The sequence below is a fragment of the Pavona decussata genome, unplaced genomic scaffold, assembly GCF_977016875.1.
Source record: "Pavona decussata unplaced genomic scaffold, jaPavDecu1.1 SCAFFOLD_28, whole genome shotgun sequence".
Taxonomy (NCBI): domain Eukaryota; kingdom Metazoa; phylum Cnidaria; class Anthozoa; order Scleractinia; family Agariciidae; genus Pavona; species Pavona decussata.
In genome coordinates, this window is record NW_028145451.1 from 419,572 (window position 1) to 445,038 (window position 25,467).

The window sequence follows — 25,467 nt, forward strand, 5'->3', positions numbered from 1 at the left end:
ACTTCTTTATTAGTAGGCACAGGGGTAGGAGAGGGCAATTAAAGTTGTTGTTTCGGCTCGTGGATTCACATCAAACTTTGACAATCTTATAACGAAATTATCATCAAAGAGAACAAATGCATGAAAAAAAAAAAAACTGACGTCAACGATAGCAAAAACCGTTAGCATCTAACGGCGTTTGACCCAATCAACCGAACTTCACATGAACTTAATCGATGTTAATTAGGTTAATTGAGTTCGGCTCATGCGAAGCACGGCATCAGTCAAAATTGGGAGAATTTCATACTCTAAAAGAATGACTCGGAAATACACTGGAAAATGTACTCCCCATTTTCTCTTTCGATTTCTAGCGGTATGAACGACGAGAGCACTCCCTGTCTCATGTCCAGTGGTTTCTTCGAGCCACAACAGATTATTTCTGCAGAGAAACGGTCTGCAAGCGTTCTACTGACGCGTAGACTGCGACCAGTCATACTTTTTCCCGCAGATCAGGTGCGCAATGGTAAAATAATGCAAATTAGAAAAGTGAACGAGGAGGGATTCCCTCCGCGCTCGTTGCTAGCTAGAAATCGCGGAGCGTGACAGAACTTAGGAGAAGAAAGAGACTGTTCGCAGTCCACTGACGTGTGCACATTTTCAGCTGATTAGTCGTCCCCAGTTGTCTCTATAGGGATGTGGGAATCGCAGGCTGGGGGACAGAACACGAGAATCGTGACCGAAGGGAGCGCGACGGGTGATGGGAAGGAGGAACTCCCCTCTTTTCTCCTTCCCATAACCCCTCATGTTCCCCTCGGCCGCGCTTCTCTCGTAGACTGAGAAGACGAGTGGGGACGAGTCAGCATTGAGTCGGGGCCGGCGAAAACTTTCCTTTGTCCCGATTTCGCCCGTGAAATCAGCATCTCTTCCCGATACAGACCCTAGTCGACCATTTTATATTTGATGGGGGAACTGAGAAAATACCAACGAAACATGCAAAGCTTATTTTTACAGTAACTGTCAAATTTTCGCGGAGGACGGACGGTTGAAAAAGCCACCGGCGAACGTTTTGCCATCCGCGACTTTTTATCGCTGTGCTCTTGAAGATCACGCAAGAATCCATTTGGAGGGAAAAAATGCGGATGTTTGTTGATAGTTTGATCTGCAAATCGGCGACGAGCGGGAATTACTGAACAGGAGATAAAATGAACGGTGTTCCGGCGGAATTGTCAACTGGGATAATTTCAATTTCAATTTTCCAGAGATAATTATAATTCTAAAAAGCTTGAAGATACATAACATAGACTAGTATGGCATTATTTCCCAAATTGAAGCTTCATTTTCTCTGAAAAATGCGTGGTTATTCCTTACTTTTTTTTTTGAATTTCAATAGCCCTTACTAATATCTTTTTTTGCCGCTTATGCGCCGATCAACTCGAAACTTCAACATCCCTCCCCCCGGGCAAACCCCGGGCATTTGAACTTTTGAAGATTGGATCGTTCAAATTCCCGCCCCCTCGGGCCAAAATGGTGTTCAAATCCCCCACCTTATCGTCGGATTTGTCTGTCAAATGCCCCTCCTAAAGAACAATCGTTGTCGGCTCCTGTCATGAGTTACTACAAAAACCACAACTCTGACAACTTTAACATTGAAACAAATGATTGGAAATTGAATTTATTAAGTTAAAATGAGTTACCCGCTACGTAGACTGTTCGAGTGGCAGGGTATTCTGCAGTTTAAGCCAAAGGGGCGGTTTTTCATTCGACAATGTTTTTTTTTTCTTTAACTGTTCACTGCTGTTAAGTGTTTTATGGCTATTCTAAAAACCTCTGCAGACACAAATGCGGGAGAAAGGCGCAGCTTGACTCATTGCTTGGAAGTAAACAAGCCGACTACGCGAAATACTAGAGACGAGAACGACTTCGTACATGCTAAAAGACTTTCCAGAAAGAAACCGGTCTGCTAGCAGGGTATACGAGAAATCAAGTTTGTACAAGGAATATAAAGTTTGTCTATACAGATGGTGGCCCTTACGCCGGCCACCGTAGTTCGGCCTTCAAAGCTTTCAAGAACATCTGATACTTTCTTGACTTCTTCCTAGGCCTGTCAGTATATTTCGTCGAGGACCATCGAGGCAACATACTCTCCTGAATAGCTTATCTTTGTTTGATCGCACTGATTTCTTCGCATAAACAATATATCAAAAATAGATTTTCGTGGAAAGCGGGTAAGGGGACTCGTGGTTCCAATCCCTGGCTCAACTTACACGCAAATTTTCCACATCAGTGAAATCGATTTATTGCAAAATAAATCCAACATTATTATATAAAACAAATAATTATGTAATATACAAACAGCCCCGTGATAAAAATTGCGAAATACTCCTAATACTGTTTAAACTGTACGTTTTTTGTGTTTTTCAAAACAAACGGAAGCTATAATTTTGGGCACAAATAAGGGGGATGTTTTTTAGGGTTTTTACATGATTTAACGTTTAAATGAGCACTTGAAATGTCATTTTAGATTTAACCAGTTTCGAAGTCAAGTTCACTTTAGCCTCAGACGATTTTTACAAACGCATCTACTGACATTTTGGAATTGTAACGTTCGCCTGTATTCACTTACAATGAGCTCTTGCGCCATTGCCAGTTACAGTGTGGTTGAGATGTGAGTCGGACATAAGTACACCAAACCCAATGGACTTGGAAACGTTGAACGGAGTTTTGTCCGACATGACGGAATGACTGGAATCTGAAAACCCCTTGTCTCGCCTAATTCCTGTCTCTCTGTTTTCAGCGGTGCACTGATTTGACGAGAGACGTTTGGTGCAGTTTTCAGCCTTGGAATGCGAGGAAGTTAAATGAATATGCGAGGTCGTATCATCGTTTCCTCTATCCCTTTGCAGTGACGGTCCAGGATGACAACACTTTTTGAACTCACCGCTCATCCTTTTGGCGTCATCTCTTTCCAGAGGGCAGGACATTAACCACATGTATTGCGGCAAATTTGAAGTACGTTTAACATCGCTGGCAGCCTGATTTTGCGGCTCTTTGGTGACAGACTCTTCTTCCATCTCGCTGCTTTCAGTTCGGACCGCGTTTTGGTCCTTGTTTTCGAGGCTGTTCACGGCCAAACTGTCTTCCTTGGTCTTCTTTGAGTCCTTGTTCGTTTTGGACAAGTAGAAAGGCTTTTGGCAAACGGCGGCCTTCGAGTTAAACGATCCCATTTTACGATTTTAAAAAATAATAGCCTGGTGTAAAAACGAGCAAACAACTAACGCTTTCGACATTTGTTCGTGTCAATTGCCGCTCGCAACACACTAAAAATATTAATAATCCCCTTCTTGGGCCACTTGTTACATAACTTCCAGAGTGCGCTTTTATTGGCAGTCGGTATTATTCAAAGGGAAATATTTAAATTTGAGGGTAAATTGTAACGAAGATTCATTTGACATGAAACGTGTACGGTATGCGGTTGGTTTTCGCTTCCCTAGCCTGCGAACGCAGACGTATTTGCGGCTGTCGCTTCTCTCCGCCGAAGGGAAGCGACAGCCGGAAATACGTTAGCGTTTGCAGGCTATCGCTTACCGCGCACCCAGTGCACTGCCGCGCACCGGCGAAACGTGAAATGTTACAAGCCACTTGATTCATGAAATTTGCCAAAAGTGCTGAATCTTTGGAAATACTGATTTATTTCACATAAAAAAAAAACACCTAATCAACACCAAGGAAAAATAACAATGTTAAAATTTTGTTTTGCTCTTTTCTAGTACTACACGTAGTGCAAAGTTTTCATATGGAAATTAATTTCATTCATATGTAAACAATTTGAAAAGATCTGAACTTAGCTTCGTTTTTATAATGAGGTTTACAGGAAATGGTCTCTCTCTCTCTCTATATATATATAAAAAAAAAAAAAAAAAAAAAGATTAAAAGCTTCAACTGCATCCTCGTCCCCAGAGTCGCCTGGCCCTCTTAGCCGTCGGAGGCCGGGAATAAGGACCAGTTAAGTGGGTAGGCCCCGCCGGGGGCCGCCGGCTCTGGGGACGAGAATGGATCAGTGGCGGATAATTACCGTGACAGACTGGTAACTAACAAAATAGCACTCCGGTTAGCCTAAATAAATCTCCGGTTAAAATTAGCCTAAATGGCTCTCCGGTTAACCTAATTAATAATTTAGCTATGACACCTTGCAGTTAGCCTTTATATTTGGGGTTAGCATATCTTGCAAAAAAAGAAAAGAGAGAAAAAATGCAAAATTTGGCACCCACTCTCGGCGGGTGTCAATAAAACGAGGACTTTACTGACACCCCTCGTCGGTAGTCTACTAAGTCTAGTGGTAAGGTTCTCACTTAGGTTCGAATCCGACGACCCTGGTTCGACTCTTCTTAGGGTCATCTCTTTTTCTAACTTAAAGTGGGCACAAAAGGAATTGCCGGTATTACATGAAGCTTAGAAATGGCGTGCAGGCAACTGCACGCAGGCTACATGAGGCGAGCCAGCCCGGCGCTAGCTAACTTAAGGACCTCCTGACCTCTTCATAAACCATGGCACAGTTCCCTAGATTTCACCTGATAACAATTTCCTTTGAAAAACTTTCGACGCGTACATATGAGAAGGCGGGCTAGCTCGGTTACCGAGATCTGGAAATCTTTCCCATATTAACACTTCAACCCGTTTACCGGGACGAATCAAAAATGGCCCATAAAAGCCTTGATTACATCACTCCCAATCTTATTTCCTCTTAGTTCCTTCCCGCGGGAATGATTTACCCAGTGAAACGGGGGTTACCAAATGGTTGCTTTTCTGCCCCTAGCTGGCTCGATTTGTGGCCGTGTTGAAATTGAAATGGACGCGTAAGAGCCTAGTAAAAATAGAAAATGTTTTCTTTGATCGACTTAGTGCATTCTTGCAACTTCTCGGATCACGACAAAAGAAAGCACTCGAAAAGACTTGCAGGGATGGCGCAGTGGTAAGAGCACTCCCCTCCCACCAATGTGGCCCGGGTCCGATTCTCAGACTCGTCTTCATATGTGGCTTGAGTTTGTTGTTGGTTCTCGTCCTTGCTTCGAGACGTTTTTCTCCAGGTACTGTAATCCGGTTTTCCCCTCTCCTCAAAATTAAATATTCCCAAATTCCAATTCCCAGTTGGAGCTCTGCGCTAAATACAGTGGCACTTAAATAAAGTGACTTATTTATTATAATGAAGGATCAAGAATTAGTACAGAGCTAACATATATCACATCGACTATCTTGGAGAATAAATGATCCACCTTCATGACGTACTAACGGCTCGGGTTGCGTTATACAGCAATTTCAAATTACAAGGCAGGTTTAATTCTATTTTTCTTTTTATTATTGAAACTACACTTTATTCCATAAGCTTACAGTGATGCTAAGAAATTAGCGCAGTGCAAATGAATCCCTTCAGTCTCAACCAATACAACGCTATTGACATTAAAATTCTATTAAAGGGAGTGGTTGATGGGTTGTCTTCTGGAACGAAAATTAATGGCTCTAGTAAAATTAATTCCGGTTTTTTCGTCCCGATTACTCGATTTAAAAAGTTGAATTCTAGGAGATCGCACCCAAGCCAGGTTTAGAAAGAGAAAGAAAAATTCGTCGTCGTGTGTTTTCCGCGTCTTCCATAAAACGTCCAATCAGGAAATTTCACGTCTTAGTCGTGCAGTGACGGCAAGGAAATATACCAAAAAGCTCTGCGCGTGCAGTTGTTGTTTTGCTTATGAAGCCTACTGCTTTTTCGACGTTCTCGTTGCCGTCGCCGTCGCCGTTAATGGGGACCTTAAGCAGAGGCGACGACGACGGCAACGAAAACGGAACTTAAAAATTACATTTCGCGTTTTCTCAATAAATTCGCGATTATTTATACTCGTTCACTTTGTGTAATGTGGCCGAACTATCCAGAAACTTACGCCGTAGGGGCGACTTTAAAGTTCAGAAAGAGAAATGAAAATTAATCATCATGCATTCACATTCTCAATAAAACCTTGAATGTGGTCATTTCACATTAGGGACCTTAAGCAGCGACGACGACGACGTCAACGAGAACGTCAGAAAACAATAGTTTTAATTAACAAAACACTGGCTCTGCACGTGCGTGATACACTTTGGTACATTTCTCTGTCGTCCTCTGCAAAACAACAACGTGAAATGACCAAATTTAAGGTTTTATGGAGAACGTGAACGCATGATGATTAATTTTCCTTTCTCTTTCTGAACTTTAGAGGCGCCCCTACGACGTTAGCTCCTCGATAGTTCGACTACATTGCACAAAATGAGAGAGTATAAATCATCGCGAATTTATTCAGAAGACGCAAAGGTAATTTTTTAAGTTTCGTCTTCGTCGTCGTCGTCGTCTCTGCTTAAGGTCCCTTGTTTTGCAGAGGACGACAAAGAAATGTACCAAAATGTAAAACACACGTGCAGAGCGATTGATTTTGCTCATTAAACCTATTGTTTTGCGGCGTTGTCGTTGCCGTCGTCGTTGCTTAAGCTCCCTACTAAGCTCCCTAAAGACGACAGCGACGGCAACGCCGCAAAACGATTGGTTTAATGAGGAAAAACAATCGCTCTGCACGTGCGCTTTGAATTTTGGTACATTTCTCTCCCGTCCTCTGCAAAACATGGCCAAATTCCAGATTATGCGGAGAAAGTGAGCAAAAGACCGTAATTTTTTTTAAAAATTTCTTTCTTAATCTGAACGCCGTTCCTGCCATTTTTGTTCCTGGATTGTTCGGCCTCACTGTACAATTTGAAGGGGTTGGAGTAATCGTGAGGTAGTAAATTGAAATAAGGGCGAGTTATAATTTTAAGTGGCGTTTTCGTTGACGTTGACGTCGTCGCTGTTAAAATTCCTAATTACTTTTCAAAGGCCCGTTTACGCATGTGATTTTCATGCAACTTTTGTCGCGTTTACGTCAGTTCGCCGCGATATCGTAGGGATTTCACACACGTTTAAAACTTGACGCAAACTTGCGGGATTTCTCAGAAAACGTACAGCGACATCGCGCTGAAATCGCAGCTGGTCAGTTCACTCGTGCGATTTGAAAGCGTAGCCTTGCGCAAAAAAAAAATTGCATCAAAACTCGCACGCGTAAAAGACATGTCTTAAAGACAACAGTTTCTAAGTGGAACGGTTTTCAATTGTGTCGAAAGTAATTTCGCGTTTGCTTTGGTTTTGCATTGCTACGCTCTGTGATTGGTTAACAAAACTCGCGCCACTTTCTCAACCAATGGGAATCCAAACCAAAACCAATCGCGTGTTTTCGCCGCACGCGTTTTCCCGCACTTGCCGCCAGTTACATGTATTTGCTTCAAATTCTGATTGACTCGTTGTGTTGTTTACATCTGTTGCGTTTTAACCTGAGTATAAGATTTTGGTTTTACCACACTCAATTGGAAACCGCTCTTACTAATATATCAAACACGAGGAAGTACTTCATTAGATTTCCGAATACCAAGAGGTGGGTTCAAAAAAGGAGTTTTTTTGAAACCAAACTTTGAGGTGTTTGAAGAAATTTGTAGAATTCAGAGCAAAAGTTCACAAAATTTTGATAGATCGCATTTCCAAACCCCCATCATGGTAATGATTCCTTTGTTTCCTCTTAATGAATTGTTAATGAGTTTGAGAATTCTTGCTTGCACACGAAGAGTTTACATTCCGGTAGCTCTGAATCCTAGCACACGAGATTTGCCGGAAACATTTTCTTTCTATTTCGGTCCGTACTGAGGTACGTACTGAGGTACTGAGATACAGATTTAACAAAGTTTTTATCAAGAAAACTGTAAAAACTACATGATATTGCGACTACAACCGCGTGCCAACGTACCCAGAACCAAACTGAGTTATGTAGGCTGTTTGAACGTCAAATCAGTAGATTATAAAATTCTTATGTTCCAACATCAAACTGTTTAAACTTACTGAATAGCATTTTGTTTTTCCAAATTTCACAAAATTAAAGTAAAGATTTTTCCTAGGTTTTTACTGATTAAGATTGTGCGTTGTTGTTGCTACATCTTTCAATTACGCACATATTTTCCTAAATCATCTTGTACATATTCGTCTATTTGACTATGAATGTTTACAAGTATATTGCAGCTGGCTATCTATGACAAACTACAAAAATAATAAAATTCAAAATTCAATTCTTTTCGGACAATTCTGTTAATTTGTCAGTGAGTTTGAAGAAGACGGTAAACTAAATGTCTTAAATTTGTGATCCTAGTGAATGGCGTCTCACTGTCAATCATACAATGCAAACCCTTCGGAAGGTAGACTGTTCGGGTTGCACTGTTTTTTTGGACGCTAAAATTTTCCGACATTTTCAAGTCCGAAAGTTTATTCCTGTGAAAATTTTTGTGATCAAAGTAATGGTGACCCGGGGTTGAAAGTTAACCCCGACTTTTGTTTGCTTTGCTGAAAATTTTACGCAACCGTTTCAAATCAGTCAAATTCCAAATGTACGGCAAAAACAACTTACAAGAACCCACATTTCATTATTCAGCTATAAAAAGAACTGTTTAAAACTGATACAGATCTAAGGTCACCTATTAAGGTCCGTTTACGCACACGATTTTGGATGCAACTTCTGTCGCACCTCACTGCAATTTTAGGGACCTCCAGGCCATGAAGTGCGAGTATAAGATTGAGTACGAGTACGACTTTCAAATTCCAAATTGGTCACATCTCCAGAACTCTTGCTCCTTCCAGTTGTTTAGCAGCAGATAAGAAGACCTTCGAAACAATAGTGGTGTGACAAGCGGTTATCTAAAACACACAAACTAGATTTGAAAAATTGTACTCGTACTCAATCTCGTACTCGTAGTCAAATCTAAAAGTCCCTGTTTTCTCGAGCAAGGCTGCGACTTCATATCGCAAGTATAAACCAGCTGTGATTTCAGTGCGATATCGCTGTACGTGTTCTGCGAAATTCTGCAAATATGTACATCAAGTTTCAAACATATTCAAAACCTCTGCGAGATCGCGGCAATTAATAGCGCTCAAATCGCCGCTAGTTTACAGACGCTATTTAAAATTGCAACTTGAGCTGACAAAAGTTGCATTAAAAAAATGCAACAAAAATTGCACGTGTAAACGGGCCTATAGCTCGCTTGCTTTGAACAGCTGAGCCCATGCTCATGTGGATCAGCTGAGCCCAAGCTCATGTGGATTACTGAGGACCTTTTTAAAGTGCATATGACACGAAATTTTTTTTCCTGTTTCTTGTAGTTCAACATCTCTAAAAAACAACTTCAGAGTTTAAAAGTGCTGTAAATTTCTAAAACCCCGTTGTTTTTTTTTTTTTTCGCGTTCAAAATCTGGCTAGTTTGCACTCAAATTTGTCCCGGAACTGGGATCTAGTTTACCTCAATCAAAGTTGCTTGTGACGTCACAAAGTTAACCTTTGTCGCGAATTTGTGTTGTTCTGAAGAGAATTTAAGCAGTTTTTAAGTGCTAAAAGGCAAGGTGTTCCAACGATTCAGATGATTCTATAATGCCCCACTCTTCTGAAAGTTGCGTTGACTGCGAAGAAACGACAGAAAAACTCGAAATAGTTACACCTTTCCACTTATGCAATAGCTGTTTAGTCAATGAAGAACCTACTTTGAGTACGGTGCGACATGTGCCTGATGGGATGTCTACCATTTTACTGCTATAGCAGGGGATAGTCATTGCTCAATTCACCTCAAGTATCAGACACTGGTGTACTGTCATGTTTCTTCTCTGTTGAACTGTTATCTGCAGGTACTAAAGATTTATTAGTGTCAAGATCTGAAGCTGTTTCACTGTCCGTTACCCGAACTGGTGTTGCCTTGTTGCTCACAAGAGATGCATCTCCATTATTCACTAGTTGATTTGTTCCAGTTCTTCTCAGTGAAGTCTCTGATAACTGGTTGCTATCTGGTTGCATCTCCTCTGTTGCATGTTCTGATTTCTGCACCGAACAATACTCGCTGGTTTCTCCTTGAGTGTCAATCTCCATGGCAACAGATGCATGGATCGGTGCTTCGTCATTCTGTCCAAGACCTGTGTGCTCTGCAGCAGCATCACTTTGGTTATTCAAGTCTACAACCTGGTCATTTACCTCACCTTGCGTGACATCACCTTTAAATTCCTGATCACCAGACATGACTGGCGTGACTTGTTGAGTCACACAATCTTCCTTGACAAACACCTGATCGGTTTCCATTAATTCTAAGGCGAGTTCAGTTGATTCACCACATTGTTCCTCTACTTTGCTTTCTTCCTCTCTGAAGTTCACTGAATCACTAACAGTAACAGTAACAAGTTCATCAACGTCATGTTTGTTCAGATCTTGGTTTGTTTCCATGTTCTCATTTCCCATTCCTGTTCCATTTACTGGTTCTGTTTCAACACTTGCACCATCCTTAGGTTGTGCGGGCTGCTCCAGTTGTTCCTCCGCCATGCCATCTTGCATCACAGACACAGGGATCTCATCAAGCACATCACTGACATTCTCTTCAGTTTTCACATCAATATTCTCATTTTCCACCGCCATCTCTCCTGCCACGCCTGTTTCAATACTTCTGCCCTCCTCGTGTTGTGTTATGTCTTCCAGTGGTGACTGTGTCTCATCCATTTTAACACCACCCTCCTCGGTGACTGGCACAGGACTCCCAACCAGCATTTCAGACTCGGGACCCTCTACAAACGTCGCTGGAATGTTTTCCGTTGGTTTCACACCAACTTGTTCAGTGACCATAGTTTCTGAAGAAGGGTTTCCTTCTTTCTCTACATTATTGGTCTCCTTTCCTTGATTCTCCTCGAATACTTCATTATCATCTTGAGCCATAGAACTATCCATAGCTGATGGAGGAGACCTTGGACTGGCCAACATTATTTCAGATGGAGAGGCCTAAAAACAACGAAAACATTGTGACACAACAGTTAGGTTGTTGACTGATAATTTTCACTCACTTATGCGTTCTGTAATTCTGTCACAATTCAATATGCGCCAAGTTGCATTTAGTCAACTCTCGCACAAGGGTTAGGGGGGAGGGGGGTAGCTGCCCTCTCTTTTTGCTTAATGAAAATATATGTACATGTAAGGTAAAAAAAAATCTTTCCTTTCTTTAATATTTTTCACTCCCTCCACCTCTTACCACCCCCACCCCCCTCCCCCCTTATTTTGCCACAGATCTCCAGGCAGTTCATTGGCTGGAGCACCTGATCACAAGCCACCTTTAGGTACATAAAACATTTTTTCTTTTCTCTCTAAGTTGAGCTGCTCAAACTGAATAATACAGACGTGCATCAAAATTACATGACTAGACATGACATTGTTTTACATCTTCCACGAATCAAATCAGAACCTGCTACAACAATATTACACTTACATGTACCTTTGCGCTGTCTGCTTGGGACAACTGAGACAGTGTTCTACCCTCACCAGAAAATGCAACACGAGTGTGTGACGCGTCTCTTTGTCCAATGGCACCACTGAAGCTAGCCTCTGTTGAGAGACTGCTGGCCCTTTCATCTGTGGGCACTTGAGTGGGACGGGTGTGAGCCAGCAGTAATGTTTCTTTGTCCAGTGGCTGAACCTGTATATGTCTCTGGCCAAGACACAGGTCCAAGCGATCTTTTTCAGCATTGTAGGCAAATACCTGGAACAAAAGAAAACATCATAATGAAAATTGATGCCAAGAAGTATTGTTCAGATCGCTGAAACAACAAATGATGATACCTTGCCCGTAATACTCGAGAGATAAGGCTCGAGATTTGTGACCAGACTGGTCGGAACATTGTACCATTGAGGATGAGTTCTAACAATGTACATTTAGCCTTGATTTGATTACTGTTCTGATTGATTGGGATTATTATTATGTAATAATAGCAAATATTGAAAACTGGATCATTGTATAATGCAATTCCAGGGATTTGATTGGGTAAGCGGCCATGGTATATGATCCATTATACCATGCCCGAGAAATAGCGACCGTTTTAAAATTGTCTCCTGGTTGTTCTTGCAAAACAAAATCAGTAAGATCTAGCAATATTTCGTGATTGTTTTAAATATTTAAAACAATAATTCCACTTCCACTTGCTGGACATGAGATTATTATAGCTATCATCTCATATCCAATGTGCGCTCGAGGAATAATTGCTTAATGTACAAAACTGACCTTGTTTGGAAAGACAGGCAGCGTACAGTGCTGGTTTGGCTGTAGTGGACCAAGGTCAGCCACAACTTTGTTGTAATAAAACCCTCCTCTAGCAAACATTTCATGGCAGTTTTGTGCAGCTTCCCACATGTCGCTTCCACCCAGTGCAGTAAGAGCATTGAAAAGGGCCGATGCCATAGCAGCAGTGTTTTGAGCTGTGCAAACCCAAACACAAATTAGAAAAGGATTTTACCAGTAGGAGGCCATGGTATCTCTCCTTTAGCCATTGAAGATCAAACATGCTTAGCTGTGAGAAGTTACATGTACACGAAGAATACGCAAGTGGTTTGTACGCTAAACAATGTACACTGTACTCCATGTTTCTTCTAACCCCGGTTGAAGGCAGAAATTTCAAAAGAGAAAGGCCTTCTATGTAGATTGTTTGACTGAATACAGTGTACATGTAGAGAACTTTGTTATGTTTAAGTCCATGAAAAAAGTTGAAATGATTTATAGGGTTAAATGGAATTTAACTTAGTTAATGATTTGGAGCAAGTTTGCTCCCTGGTGGCATCGCATAGCATGGCGTTAGCGTTTATTGGCGTATAATTTGGTGCGCTGGTGGCGCATTTGGGCGTTTGTTGTTGCATTACTGTTTGGGCCTGGTTCAGGTCCGCAGGCAGTTGCGTGGCCAGTAGTATTCTCATGCAGTTGTTGGATAATCATGTCTTGTAGCGCTTTTCTTTCCCTTCCTTCCCTCCCAGTAGTGTTGGGGATTGGGTAAGAGTTAGGGTTAGAGTTAGTTCTATGTCTTACTTATTATTTTTCTGCTGAGCTTCTAGTCTTAGTGTGACGGGTGCTAGGGCTGGGGCTGGGTTGTGGGCAGGGCTCGTGGCTGGGTTGCGGGTAGGGTAGGCTTATGGAGTGTTCTACCTACAGTATACCTGGGTTTGGGTTGGCGGTACCAGCCCCCTGGCTCCTCGGCACCCAACCTCCATTTGCAATATAGGCGTTAACATTCTGTAATAAAACAATTGTCGCGTGTGCATACACACACACACACCTTGTCTTTGCTGGTTAGCTTTTGTCTCTGCCGCAGATCCAGAGGAAGCACTACTCTCCCCCTGTGCTTTCATTTCTGACATAACTACATCAGGGGGATGTTCTTCAGGGACGGCAGGCTTCAAGTGCTCCATCATCACTCTGTCGCCATGCTGCAAGGGCACTGGGTCCTCCTCATGTCCCTCATCAGGAGGATGTAGTTCACGGGGCGGAAATCCATACCTACAAACAATAGAACACAATTAAGTGTAGTTTGTATTGATAGAAATATCAAGAAGATGACATACATGTACAAGCCAAATTCCAATTCGATCCGAGTTATTGCCAAGCACTTTATCATGAGCCTCTGGCTCAGGAAATTGTGCAACCACTCCCCATGTTATTGAAATTAAATTAATTATTGTTCTACTTTACATTTAATACAAGTAAAATAACTTAGCTACAGCTGTACATGTAGCTACCCTTTTACTGGAAATAGAAATAGATTTTGACATTGACATCTGCCATCTTATAATGAGTGCTTATATATAAAGGCATTGAAAAAATGTTACATGGAGAGAAAAAGAACTGAGGTAAAATAATTTCCAGTTTCTGTAAAATTTAAAATCTGAACAAACTATATAAACTCTAGATTTCAAGTTAAATGATTAATAATAATAATAATTTAATAATTTACCAATTTATATAGCACGTATTTACATGTGCTGATCAATAGTGCTTTACAATCATGTTTAAAAGAAAACGAAAATACATTACCGTGAGAATAAAATAAACTAAGTTACAAACTATAAAAATACTTCTTAAAAAGAGAGGTTTTAAGTCAAGATTAAAAACTGTCAAGTGATGTTGCTTGACGAAGCTCCAAAGGTAGCTCATTCCAGAGTTTCGGAGCTGCTGCTGAGAATGATCTTGCTCCCAATGTTGTAAGCATCTTTCCCTTGGGATGGTCCAATAAGAGCTTACCAGTAGACCTAAGATTATATACTGAATTCGATTTTATACTAATAAGATCGCTAAGATAAGTTGGCTCTAGGCCATAAATACATTTGAAAGTCAAAAGTAAAATCTTATAGTCAATATGCAAAGAAACTGGCAGCCAGTGCAGCTCATAAAGTGCCGGTAATGATTCTTCTGTTTGAATTTGAAGAATGTTGCTAAACTTGGAAACATGCAATCATGTCTTTAAATTTTTCTGAGTAATTTGGTCTGTAAAACCCTAAGAAAGTCCACAGGAAACATTTATAAACAACTGTATAGAAAATAACTGTTAGAAATGTAATTACTTGCATTCTACTGTAGCTAAATCTGCACATATTTACAGAATTTCTTTAAATAATACAAAAAAGTATATCTTATGTGGCATTAAAAAAAAACAAGAAAACATTGTGCATGGCAACAACGTGCATGGCAACAGAAAAGGCATCCACTTGCCTGTTTTACAGTGTGCATTCGTGTGTTATTTAACAGTTATTTTTAAATTTTAGATTCCAGTTTTTTGTTTTTTGTTATTTTGCTAGTCTTACTTTTCTGAGTTAAATTCTTAGGGTAAATTTTTTGTAAAGCGCCTCGGGCAAATAATGGATGTGTGCGCTATATAAATAATAATAATAATAATAATAATAATAATAATAATAATTTCTATAGCGCCATATCCGTAGGTTCATGGCGCTTTACAATTGAATAGACTAAAAGAAAAATTTTACATCAGTAATGGAAAAAATTTACATCAATAATAGAACATAAATATATGAAAATTCTTATTCTAAAAATTAAGATTAAAAGTAAAAAATTAAAAAAATTAACTATTATTATTATTATTATTATTATTATTATTATTATTATTATTATTATTATTATTATTATTACCTGATTCTTAGTTCTGCTGAGGGAATACCAAGCTCTTTTTCAATCAGGTTTTGAAGTTGTTTGAATGTGGTATCCACAGCTAGTGTTATCATGCACTGCTTCCCTTCTGATGTTGACAGCCGTACTTTTTTGTCCGTCCGTTTGGCAGCTGGTTGTGTTGGTTGTGCAGACGAGACCTGGTTGTCTTCATCTTTTCTAGGGCTTGTTTGAGGACTTAATTGTTGGGATTTGGCAACAGCCTGTGTAATGACAACAATCATTATTGAAAACTAGATCTTTGTACAGTACAATATACCGTAAATGCTCGAATTAGCGCCCGGGGCACTTATTTAACTTTCTAAGGCAAGTGGGGGGCACTAATTCGAAGGGGGGTGCTTATTTGAAGGGACGCTTATTTCGTTTATCAATTTTTAGTCTTAAAATGACACTATCTTTATTTCTATTTAAAACCAAACTGCAACCTAAAAATTCAAAAACCTTATTAATAGAAAACTACTTTTTGAGAACTCGAAACGTTCTTAAGACTTTTTCATCAAAATGGGGGGAGCGCTTATTTGAAGGGGGGCACTTATTACAACCTTTGAACCTTAAAAGGGGCGCTAATTTGAAGTGGGGCGCTTATTTGAAGCTGGCCGCTAATTTGAGCATTTATGGGGATTGACTTTTGGTTGTTCTTGCAAAGCTAAATCAATCCACTCAAGATTGATGTTTAATGCAGCTCTCTACATGAAACAAAATTAATATTTCTCCACTGCAAAACAAGCTAAAATCAGACTTATTGTACTGTAAAATGGTGTCATGTTCTCATGTATACTACTGTTAGTAGTACCAGCACCTATATGACAAGGACACTGAGATCTGTCCCTTTGGAATCCATATCAAGATGTTTAAAGTTCTGCAGTTGTTTACAGCTATTTCACAATACTTATTATCCTGCAAAATCGCATGAAATATTGCCTGATGCTCACAACCTTGTCGGCTAAAATCAGGGGATATTCTGCAAGATTGAGCAGGATAATCATTATTGTTCTATTATTCAACACATTGATAACAAAGCACAGTTTTCTTGCAGAGCTGGAGATGATCTTTATTTTGCCATTTTTCTCACCAACACACAAAATTATGTATTTTACAGGATACATGTATCTGTTGACTATGGATGACGTATATGCAGTGCACCATGACCATTATTTGGGCAGTGTTACAATGTGTTGAATAATCACAAAGTTTAGCTACAGTAATCTTTAATCTTTATTAAACAATTAGACACAACATACGTGTGGCTTTACAATCAATGAAGAACTTACAATCAGGGGATATTCTGCAAGATTGAGTACCACGCATTATACATGTACATGTGTTGTAGGCTAAAATGAATCCCAGGTTAAAATGATTTCAAACTAGGTTAATTTGTATTTTCCTTTGTTCCAGATGTGAAAACAAAATCCTTAAACAAAGGAAAATACAAATGAACCTAGTTTGAAATCATTTTGACCTGGATTCATTTTGCAGTGGAACCTCGATTTAACGAAGTCGCTGGGGACCGGCCAATTTGTTCATTAAATCGAGGGTTCGTTATATCGAAAACCTCGATATAACGAACTTGAGGGGAAACGACCAAAATGTTCGTTGTATCGAGGTCATAGTTAATAATTGATTTGCAAAACAGGTGACTTCTCTCACGCAATTCAATGCAATTTTCGTCACCCAGAAGTGCTACGTTTGAGATGCAATGGTGGCTTTCAGTAGCAATTATTTTCACTTTTGAACAGACGCGCAGCTTTTGTTTACAAAGAAACAACAGTTTCAGAGTAGCGATTTACAGTCGAACCAGGTCAAGCGTACCCCCCTAGACTCTATTAATGGATCGATTATTTGAAAATTGAACCCATTAGTCGTTTCAAAGAATGCATTCATTTATTCATTGTTAGCGCGGATCAATGTTCAAATTAAAATTCGTAGAACATAGATCCGCGCTAACAGTAAAAGCAATAGCATGTAAAATTCAAACTGCAGTACATTTGAAACAGCTCGTTCGTATAAACTGTTTCTGCATGTTGTTGACACATTCATATAATTCGTTATGCAAATTTGGTCATGGCAAGAGCACAAAGTCACGCGCGTGCAAATGAGTCGGGTTGAAAAATTGCAATTTATCTTTCATGTATAGCATTACCCACCTTGTAGCATGGAAAAGTTTGGTATATATTATTGTTTCACCGGACTGTCCATTATACCGCGACGAATAGCGCAACACATGTGCTGCCATTCTCGAAGGTCAACTGAAATGAACATCTTTCACTGTGAGTTCGCATACTTTTCGCTAAATTAATTTGCATATACCTCAAAAAGAGAACCGTTTATTATGATAAAACGCTTCCAGTCCTTTTTCATTTTTGTTTTTGAATAACTAACGGAAAAAACGCAAGTGTACAAACGTAAAATGTTCATTTAGTAATCATTAGTGAGTTTAAACTTACGCGACAGGACCCACTTACACCGTGCCCGGTTTAAAATGGCGAATTTTCTTTCTGACAGTACGCGTTGACTACTGTAAATCACGAGAAATCTGCTTTTTTGGAAAATCCACTGTTACATAAATCAAGAATTGCCGCTCTGGATATATTGAGAGGGGTTTTTCCCTCGGGCTTTCTGGTTTCCTGGTTTTCTGGTTTCATGCATTGTTCGTATAATCCCATCAGAAATCTAATTCTGATTTGAATACTTGAAACGACTAACGGGTTCAATTTTCAAATAATAGATTCATTAATAGAATCTAGGGGGGTACGCTTGACCTGGTTCGACTGTAAAAGTGTTGACATTGTAATTCGTTATATTGAGGTGGATTTTACGTTTGGGATTCCGGATTATGTTCGTTATATTGAAGAATTCGTTACAACGAGGTTTGTTATATTGAGGTTCTATTCCATACATTTTACTGTAACTTTGGCCGGGACATAGAATATTGTTCGTTATATCGAGGACTTCGTTAAATAGAGGTTCGTTAAATCGAGGTTCCACTGTAACCTACAACCCATGTATTATACAGAAATCTCCACGGACACACATACTCTACATGACCTACACCTTCTTACACACCTGTTGTTTTGCGACTTTAGCTTCTTTGTCAACTGTTTTCTTTGCCACCTCACCACTCCGTCTCTTCTGCATGATAGCGGCATGATGCTCAGTTCTCGTCTTCAGCACTCTCTCCGTTTCACTCATGGTCAGCTCTTCCTTGTGCAAAGTTTTCTTCTTTTCTCCTGTCAAGATGATCTTGCTTGGCGTAAAGGAACTGGCACCATCATCTGACACCTGATCAGGGTTTCTTTCTTTAGTGCTTTGAGGCACAAAGTCTGGATGTGCACCTAGGAATAATTTGGCAAAAATACAATGATAATAAATTCAGTATTCACTCCTTAAAGCATGCAGATATGAAACTGGTCAAAATTCCCAAATTTTGTTTAATTTATTGAAATGTTATAAAAACTTTTAGATGGGCCCACAACACTAAGTTCCAGTCTATTGCAATGCTACCCCAGCATTTTAACAGGATCCCCAAAGGTTTTTGGAGGTACCAATTAAGCAAAGGAAGAACGTGGAGCAATGGTTCCTGTACAAGGAAACAACATAACAGACTGAAGAGCAGCCCAGTCAAAACTGTTTTGAGTAGTTACCAGGTAACTAGTAGACACCTAGTATTAATTTTTGAGGTAGTAATTTTTGGTGTGAAACAGGTGACAGATATTTTGTTGAAGGTGGCAAAATTGCCGGCTACTGGAAAATTTTGACTGGGCTGGAAGAGACCAAACTATTCTGTCAAATAACCTGGTAGAGCACATAAGCCTGTTGCATTTTGTTCACATATTTGTATTCTGATCATGATTTCGCTTTATTGAGCTGGATATTGCTTGGGACTACATTAAAAAATATAATTTGTATGCAACAAACTAAATAATAAGTACATGTACTGGTCAAAGAGCTCTCATTTTTTTGGTCAAAAGTTAGGATTATATATGTATCCACAAAAAATAATACAAATATAAAGTTAAAACCTCTTAACAAGGCAAACAGGGCCACCTGCATCAAATCCACACTACCCTAACAAAATATATAATCAAATCAATACTGGGCTGTTTAAGCTAAACTGTATGTCTGCTAAACTTGTTACTGATCAGACAAGTGACAACATGTCCAACAAACCTTTGTTTTCTCCTTCTCTCCTTGCCGTCTGCCGCAAAATGATGTCTACTACTTTCTGTACCAGTCTCTCGCTGCCAAATTCCCCAGGGAAGTGTTTTTGTACAAGTTGTGATGCGACATCATACACATTGGAATTGAGCGAAGGGTCTTGTTCAAACTGGAACCAGTAAACTGTCTCTGAAACAGTCTTGCCGCCCCACTCCAAGCTAATTGGAAAACTAAGGGAAAAGGCAGAAATTGATAGATGTTAGAATCTTTGCAATACAATTTATTGCAGTATTAACTCAAGTCAGGCAATTAGAATATAGCTGAAAAGGACAAAATACATGTAACAAAAATACATGATTAAACAAGGATATGTTGACATCAAATTACATTGTATGGGAGTGAGTTAGGACCTTCCAAAACAGCAAGGGCTAATCTCGTGGAAGACCTTATACTACTAAATAAAATACAATTATATGGCATTAATAAAATTATTATTACTTAATAATAATAATAATAATAATAATAATAATAATAATAATAATAGTAATAATAATAATAATAATAATAATAAAGTATTTCTTCATGTGCTAGACTAAAATAATAATGAATTAACCAGTGTAGTTAGAGAGCACAGAAACCTTAAGACTTTTTATGAAAAATTGAGAAACTTGAGGCATCAGTAACATTAAAAATTGTTCATGTACCAGTGTCTTTACTACAAACTAAGCTACTTTGACGAGACAAAGTCAATAACTTCAGAAAAGGTGTCATGAGTGACTGAGACCAACAGAAATTATTGTTGTATCCTGAACATTTTACTGGTTTAAACTTTTTAAAACCAGTTTGACTTTTTTGATTTTGAATTCCTTTGTTCTACATGCACATTAATGTCACGAATCTGAAAACTTGTTCCAAGAATACTTGAGAATACTAAGAATACTTGACATACAGTTGTGTCAGGCCATATGTATGGCATCGCAACAACATTCTTTCAGTCAGCACATTCTTCTCTTGCTAAAATTGCAGTTATATTTTACCTTTCTGGCATGTTGTCATATTCTCTTCCATTCCAGTAATGCTTAAAGCCACACCCACATCGACTGGTGCCTTTGACAGGCGTTGTCGTCCTATCCCCGTTCACATACACTGCACTACCATCTGATTTGACTCGACGAAGAGGACCCTGACATAGATGGCATTCAAGCAAGGTTACATTCTGTGAAGAAAGCAAAATCTATTTTAGTAAACAGTTCAAAGTTCAGCAGTATTAGTGCAGTAGAAACTTTTGTAACTAATCCCCTCTGTGATAAAAAAGGCCATGGCCATTTACAGGTTGGAGATGATTGGTTACAAGAAATTCTAAAGGCACCTCTCTGCTGGGGCTTTGCAAGTTCAGATTATGGTCTCTGAAACAGGATGTTGTACTTATAAAGCAACGTCAATGAACCCTCAAAGGGATTTTGCATTATTGGAACTAAAATGATAGTCTACATGTAGGTGAATTTAGACCTGGCAAACACTGTAGTTGGTGGTTGAAATTTATAAATTAAACCTAATCCAAGTCTTTGAAAACATAATTTTATGCTAGGTTGATGATTTCTCTTCCTGGTGGTCAAAAAGTTGTCAAGAAGTGAAAATGTTATTGGTAATTTTTGAGAGTTCTACATGTTTCTTTCAAACATTTTGATCACAAGATTAGATACATGATTGCTAGCATGCAAACACAAGCACAACAGCATGCAACATGTTGTACAGGCTTTCCTGGACATCTAAACAGCAGTACATTGTAGTTACTGTGTTCTCATACACAGGTATAACCTGATGCAAATACTTGACAAAATATGCAAACCTCAACTGAAAAATTGAGTACTTAACAGGGACTTTCAGTTCCTGCTACTCCATTCTGCATTTGCATCAGATCAGGATATGGAAGAATGTGTGCCTTTCTAACTTAAACCAGACACTCTTGAATTGTACCACAGCCCACAAATTTGTCACCTACATTGTAGAACAGTACATGTAGTCCTGCACCTTTCAAAAGCTTTATTTTCACTAGACCCTGATAACCTGCGGCTGCGTTGTTTTTAGGGTTGGGAGCATTGTTCTGTTGTTCGTTCTTTTGTCCTTTCAACCAAGCATGTAAGATGTTGCAAACGGTGCACGTCACCACACCTAGAATCAAATGCTTCATGCAAGACATTCCGCAAGATCCCTTGGCAGGCAATAAGGCCTAGCCTTCATCTTCTGGACTACAAAATATCAACCTGTTTAACCCAGGCTGTTATGAACACTTGTATCTTGTTCGTGTTGAGGTTTATATTTGTTTTTGGTGAAAAATAAAAAAAATACAACCAGTTGAGTTTGTAGTTTCCTTTGTTTCAGATTAATTTTACTACCTTAAACTAAAAAGAAATTTAAACCACAAAATTTGCTCCCCTTAAGGACGGTGCCTACTATTGTTACTGCGCATACGTTCTGCGCATCTCGAGATACTCGGGTTTCCTATGGGTGCTGCCTACTAATACAGGGATAATTTTGCGTGGTTTAAAACTATACGGAGAAAGCAGAACTTAGCAAATGCTTTTGGTATCTCAAAAGAAAATTAGGGGTAACCATGCATTTTTCAGAGATAATTCAGCTTGAATTTAGGAAAAAATCCCATACACTGCTTTATATTTTGGCGCTTTTTAGAGATATTATTGCTTAACTATCTCTGAAAAATGCGTGGTTACCCCAAATTTTCTTTTTGGATTCCAATAGGCCTTGCTAAGGTCTGTTTTTCCCGCATAGTCATAAGCCGCACAAAAATACTTCGGTATTAGTAGGCACCGTCCTTAAGGTGGTTCCATACGGCTTTCGCTTATAATATGGCGAATGCCATGTTACACATCGAAAGCCAGTTTTCTCATTTTCTTTTTACCAATTCACTGAAATCATCCAAACTGTAATAATCAAGATCTAACCTTCGTCCTCGAATCCTCAATGGCAAAATAATGCCTTTGAGTTTTCATTCAAAACTATTCAAACACATTCAGTTTCTGCTGGTAAAATCTTCTGAAATTTTCACAGTGGATAGAAACTCACTAGGAAAATCTTTCTTTAAAGAGCAAAAAAGGTAGGTGTTACATACATGTATGTTAGGCAGATTCTTTGCTTTAAGCAAATTTGTTGGTTTTGCCACTACGTACAGACTTCTCAATAAATTTTTGTCAAAATTGAGCCTGAACTAGAGCAAATAACTGTTCCAGTTTTTAGGAAATTTCACTGAAGAAAAGGTGAGAAAATCCAGATGAAAGTTTGTACCTTTTCACAGATTATAATAATTATTATCTGTGAAAAGGTAAAAACTTTCATCTGGATTTTCTCACTTTTTCTTCCGTGAAATTTCCTAAAAACTGGAACAGTTATTTGCTCTAGTTCAGGCTCAATTTTGAGCCTGAACTTATTTCGAGAACTAATTGGATGAAATTATTTTACAAAATCAGTTACCTTTGAAGAAACTATTACAGAGAATGTTTTCTTGGAAATGCTTTTTCTGTTTCTACTCCAGGGCTGTAATTTGAGCTGTATTGTTGATTTGTTTACTATTTTGCACAAGATTGCATCAGCTCATGCATGTACATCACTAAAACCTTGCATGATCTGTATGCGCACAAGCTTAAAACCCTATGAAGATTCACATCTCCACAAATAAATTTTTTTGTTGGAAATTCACAATACCTTGTGTTGCACAGCAACTAACGTGTCTCTTTCCGCATCAAACACACACACAAGATCGTGAGCTGGAAAAGAGTAACTGAGTCCTTCTTTGAGTGGTCCATGAGTTTGCACTGCAATGTTGTACAACTCCCCGCCTGGTTTTAGCATCTCAGATGAAATGTCAACATGCAGCTCGCAGAGTGCATTACATGACAGGCATCTGTAAAGACGACCATCTGTAATTGCTGACTTTGCTGCTTTGGTGACTGTTTCAGGCTTAACACCAACCATTCCAGATGGCTTGTAAACAAACTGGTGAACTTCAGTGACAAGCTGTGCAGAAATATTGTAGTTCTTCATGAAAAGGTCATCCATGGCTTTAACCAACCTTTGAAGGTATTTTTCCTGGAGGCAGCGCTCACCACCGATAAAACAATGCCCTTGGGAGTCAAATTCAACATAGTGCTCCACCATTTCATTTGGTATTCCCCATGCTTTGGGAATCAACCAATGCGGTAGCTTTGGTACAGGTTTTCCTCTTACTCCGACCAAGGGGATAAAGTGGTTACGCCCTGGGCTACTCCACGCTACTGCTAAGGGTTTATTGAGAATGTTGCCGCGCTTGCATCTGTCTTCTGGGACTAGTGCTGGAAGAAAGATGCCAGTATAATCTCCACTGGACTGCATCCCTGACACACTATCTAAGAGAATGATGGGTCTATGAAGAACATTAGCAAGACCAAATAGATGGATGTTTCTAAGTCCGAGGCCCTCCCCGTCGGGAGGTTCAAAGTAAGGGTCAGCTTCGGAGATGATGTCCTTCCATTCATCATCATGAATGAAGTCTCTGAACAACCCTTTGTATTTATGCAACTCAGTTTTCAAATGGTTCTTAAGGTTTGCTCTGAGAGCATGCCAGAAGATTTCTCGTCCCACGAGAGCGCGCGAAATGGCGTGAACGAGACAATGGCCGTCGCCATCAACATGAACAGGAACTAGTCTATCTTCGTTGTCGTTAACCAGTTTTATCGCTTCGAGCGTATTCTTAAGATAAAACTGCGAGCCTGTCTTATCCCTTCCGTAACCAGCGGTTTCCATGTGTTCTGACTCAATCTGAAAAGCGCGATCACCCAAAACAGAACAGTCAAAAACTTCGCTTTGACCCATTTCGCTCAAAAGCTTGCCTTCCCCAGTCCTTTTATCCATACCGTAATGCGTTAAAAGCGGGGATAGCAGCTTGCAGTGATAGTTTGAGTACCCTTTGACTTTCACTAGGTCTGGTGTGGTCTTGGAGGACGTCTGGCCAAGCAAAACGGAACGAAGAAGACTTCGCAAGGCGAGATCAGGGTCTTGAATGTCTTCCACGTTGAGAAGGTTGTCTTTCGCATGGTGTTGGCCGCAGCCTGTGCATTCAACGCTCGAAGAAGCATAAGATGGAAAATAAAGCTTTGTGTGACACTCAGGGTCCGGACAAATTCCGCTGTAAACTCTCACCCCTCGCCACATCGTGAACAGAAACAACAACTTTCGATTTTCAGTTCATTTTTCGTTGTTGTTTTGCGCATGACCCGAGCGAGCCTGGTGGCGAATAAATGAGGACGGGGAGGGGGTTTCCTAGTAGCCTCTTCCTTTACATCCGAACATGGCCAGGCGGGTCAATCAATTATCTCGAAAAGCGAGCATGAAAGAGCACTGTTGACCACTGGCCATGTCAGTCATAACAAAGGGTCTGGATACACGGTAATGCAGGATGTATGAAGAAGGATAAACTCAAAGTCCTTCGCTTCTCATGCTAGCACTAGTTTTTTTTTTTTCTTTTCTTCCGCCGACATGGCCGATGGGAATGACACGGTCCCTTTCCGGAAGAAAGGCCGAGTGGCCGAGTGGTTAGAGACGCGGACCCCAGGTTCGAGTCCCCTCTCTGACCGCAAGCTGGATTTGTTCCCGGGGGGGTACTCCTCGGAATTCTTGGTGGGGGTGTGCCGCCCGGGTCTTCAAATCCCGACCTTATTTCAGACCTAAACATGCTATTTTCCACACCCGTTTTCAGACCTGGGGTCCGTTTCTCGAAGGTCCCGGTAACTTACCGGGCCCGATAAGTGATTTTGGTAATAAATGTTTCTTAACATTAGTCAACTTTTCTTATCTTTGAATGCAAAATTGAAAACATTGGCCAATTTACCATGTCTGTAATCACTGTGTAATCGGCAAAAAAACATTTAAAAATATACTTATCGGGCCCGGTAAGTTACCGGGACGTTCGAGAAACGGGCCCCTGACCTCTAAAATTCATACCCGTTTTCAGACCCGAACGGAAGTTGACGCAAGGAGTAAAAGTAAGCTGGAATGACAGTTAGTCGTTCCAGTTACGTACTGAGAAGAAAAATATGTTTGTAAGCTTTCGTAAATGTTCCCGGCCCCAAAAACCCGACCCGATTTCAGACCGTAATTGTCAAAATCTATACCCGTTTTCAGACCCAAACGGCTAAAAAACCATACCCTTTGGGGCGGCACATACCTATATAC

The 25,467-nt window shown here is 39.9% G+C and overlaps 1 protein-coding gene and 1 long non-coding RNA gene across 3 annotated transcripts in view; one reads left to right on the forward strand and one right to left on the reverse strand.

Annotated features, from left to right (window-relative positions):
- The window catches only part of LOC146484940 (uncharacterized), a 182,260-nt gene extending 173,750 nt beyond the window's left edge, over positions 1-8,510 (forward strand). Inside the window, exon 2 of the long non-coding RNA XR_014863475.1 lies at positions 6,009-8,510. This is a non-coding gene — a long non-coding RNA (uncharacterized LOC146484940). The remainder of the gene's footprint in view (positions 1-6,008) is intronic.
- A 776-nt stretch (positions 8,511-9,286) lies between these two features.
- LOC146484950 (deubiquitinating protein VCPIP1-like) lies at positions 9,287-24,484 on the reverse strand. Of its 2 annotated transcripts, none has more exons than XM_085103829.1 (9): positions 22,963-24,484; positions 20,280-20,458; positions 19,255-19,472; positions 18,151-18,419; positions 15,052-15,290; positions 13,187-13,407; positions 12,145-12,338; positions 11,362-11,625; positions 9,287-10,874 (listed from the first exon to the last, which is right to left on the reverse strand). In XM_085103829.1, exons 1-9 carry the CDS (start codon positions 24,445-24,447, stop codon positions 9,684-9,686), a joined length of 4,260 nt encoding a protein of 1,419 aa, XP_084959955.1. In that variant the 5' UTR covers positions 24,448-24,484; the 3' UTR covers positions 9,287-9,683. The 2 variants fall into 2 exon arrangements, with proteins under 2 accessions (XP_084959955.1, XP_084959954.1); XM_085103828.1 differs by having other exon boundaries at positions 11,356-11,625.
- Positions 24,485-25,467: the final 983 nt, after the last annotated feature.

Coding starts and splice junctions, on each gene's coding strand:
- LOC146484950 (XM_085103828.1), bottom strand. CDS start 24,447: ATGTGGCGAGGGGTGAGAGTTTACAGCGGAATTTGTCCGGACCCTGAG. Junction 15,291..18,150: donor CTAAAGTCGCAAAACAACAG/GTGTGTAAGAAG, acceptor GTCATTACACAG/GCTGTTGCCAAATCCCAACA. Junction 11,626..12,144: donor TGCCTGTCTTTCCAAACAAG/GTCAGTTTTGTA, acceptor CTTTTGTTCCAG/GTATTTGCCTACAATGCTGA.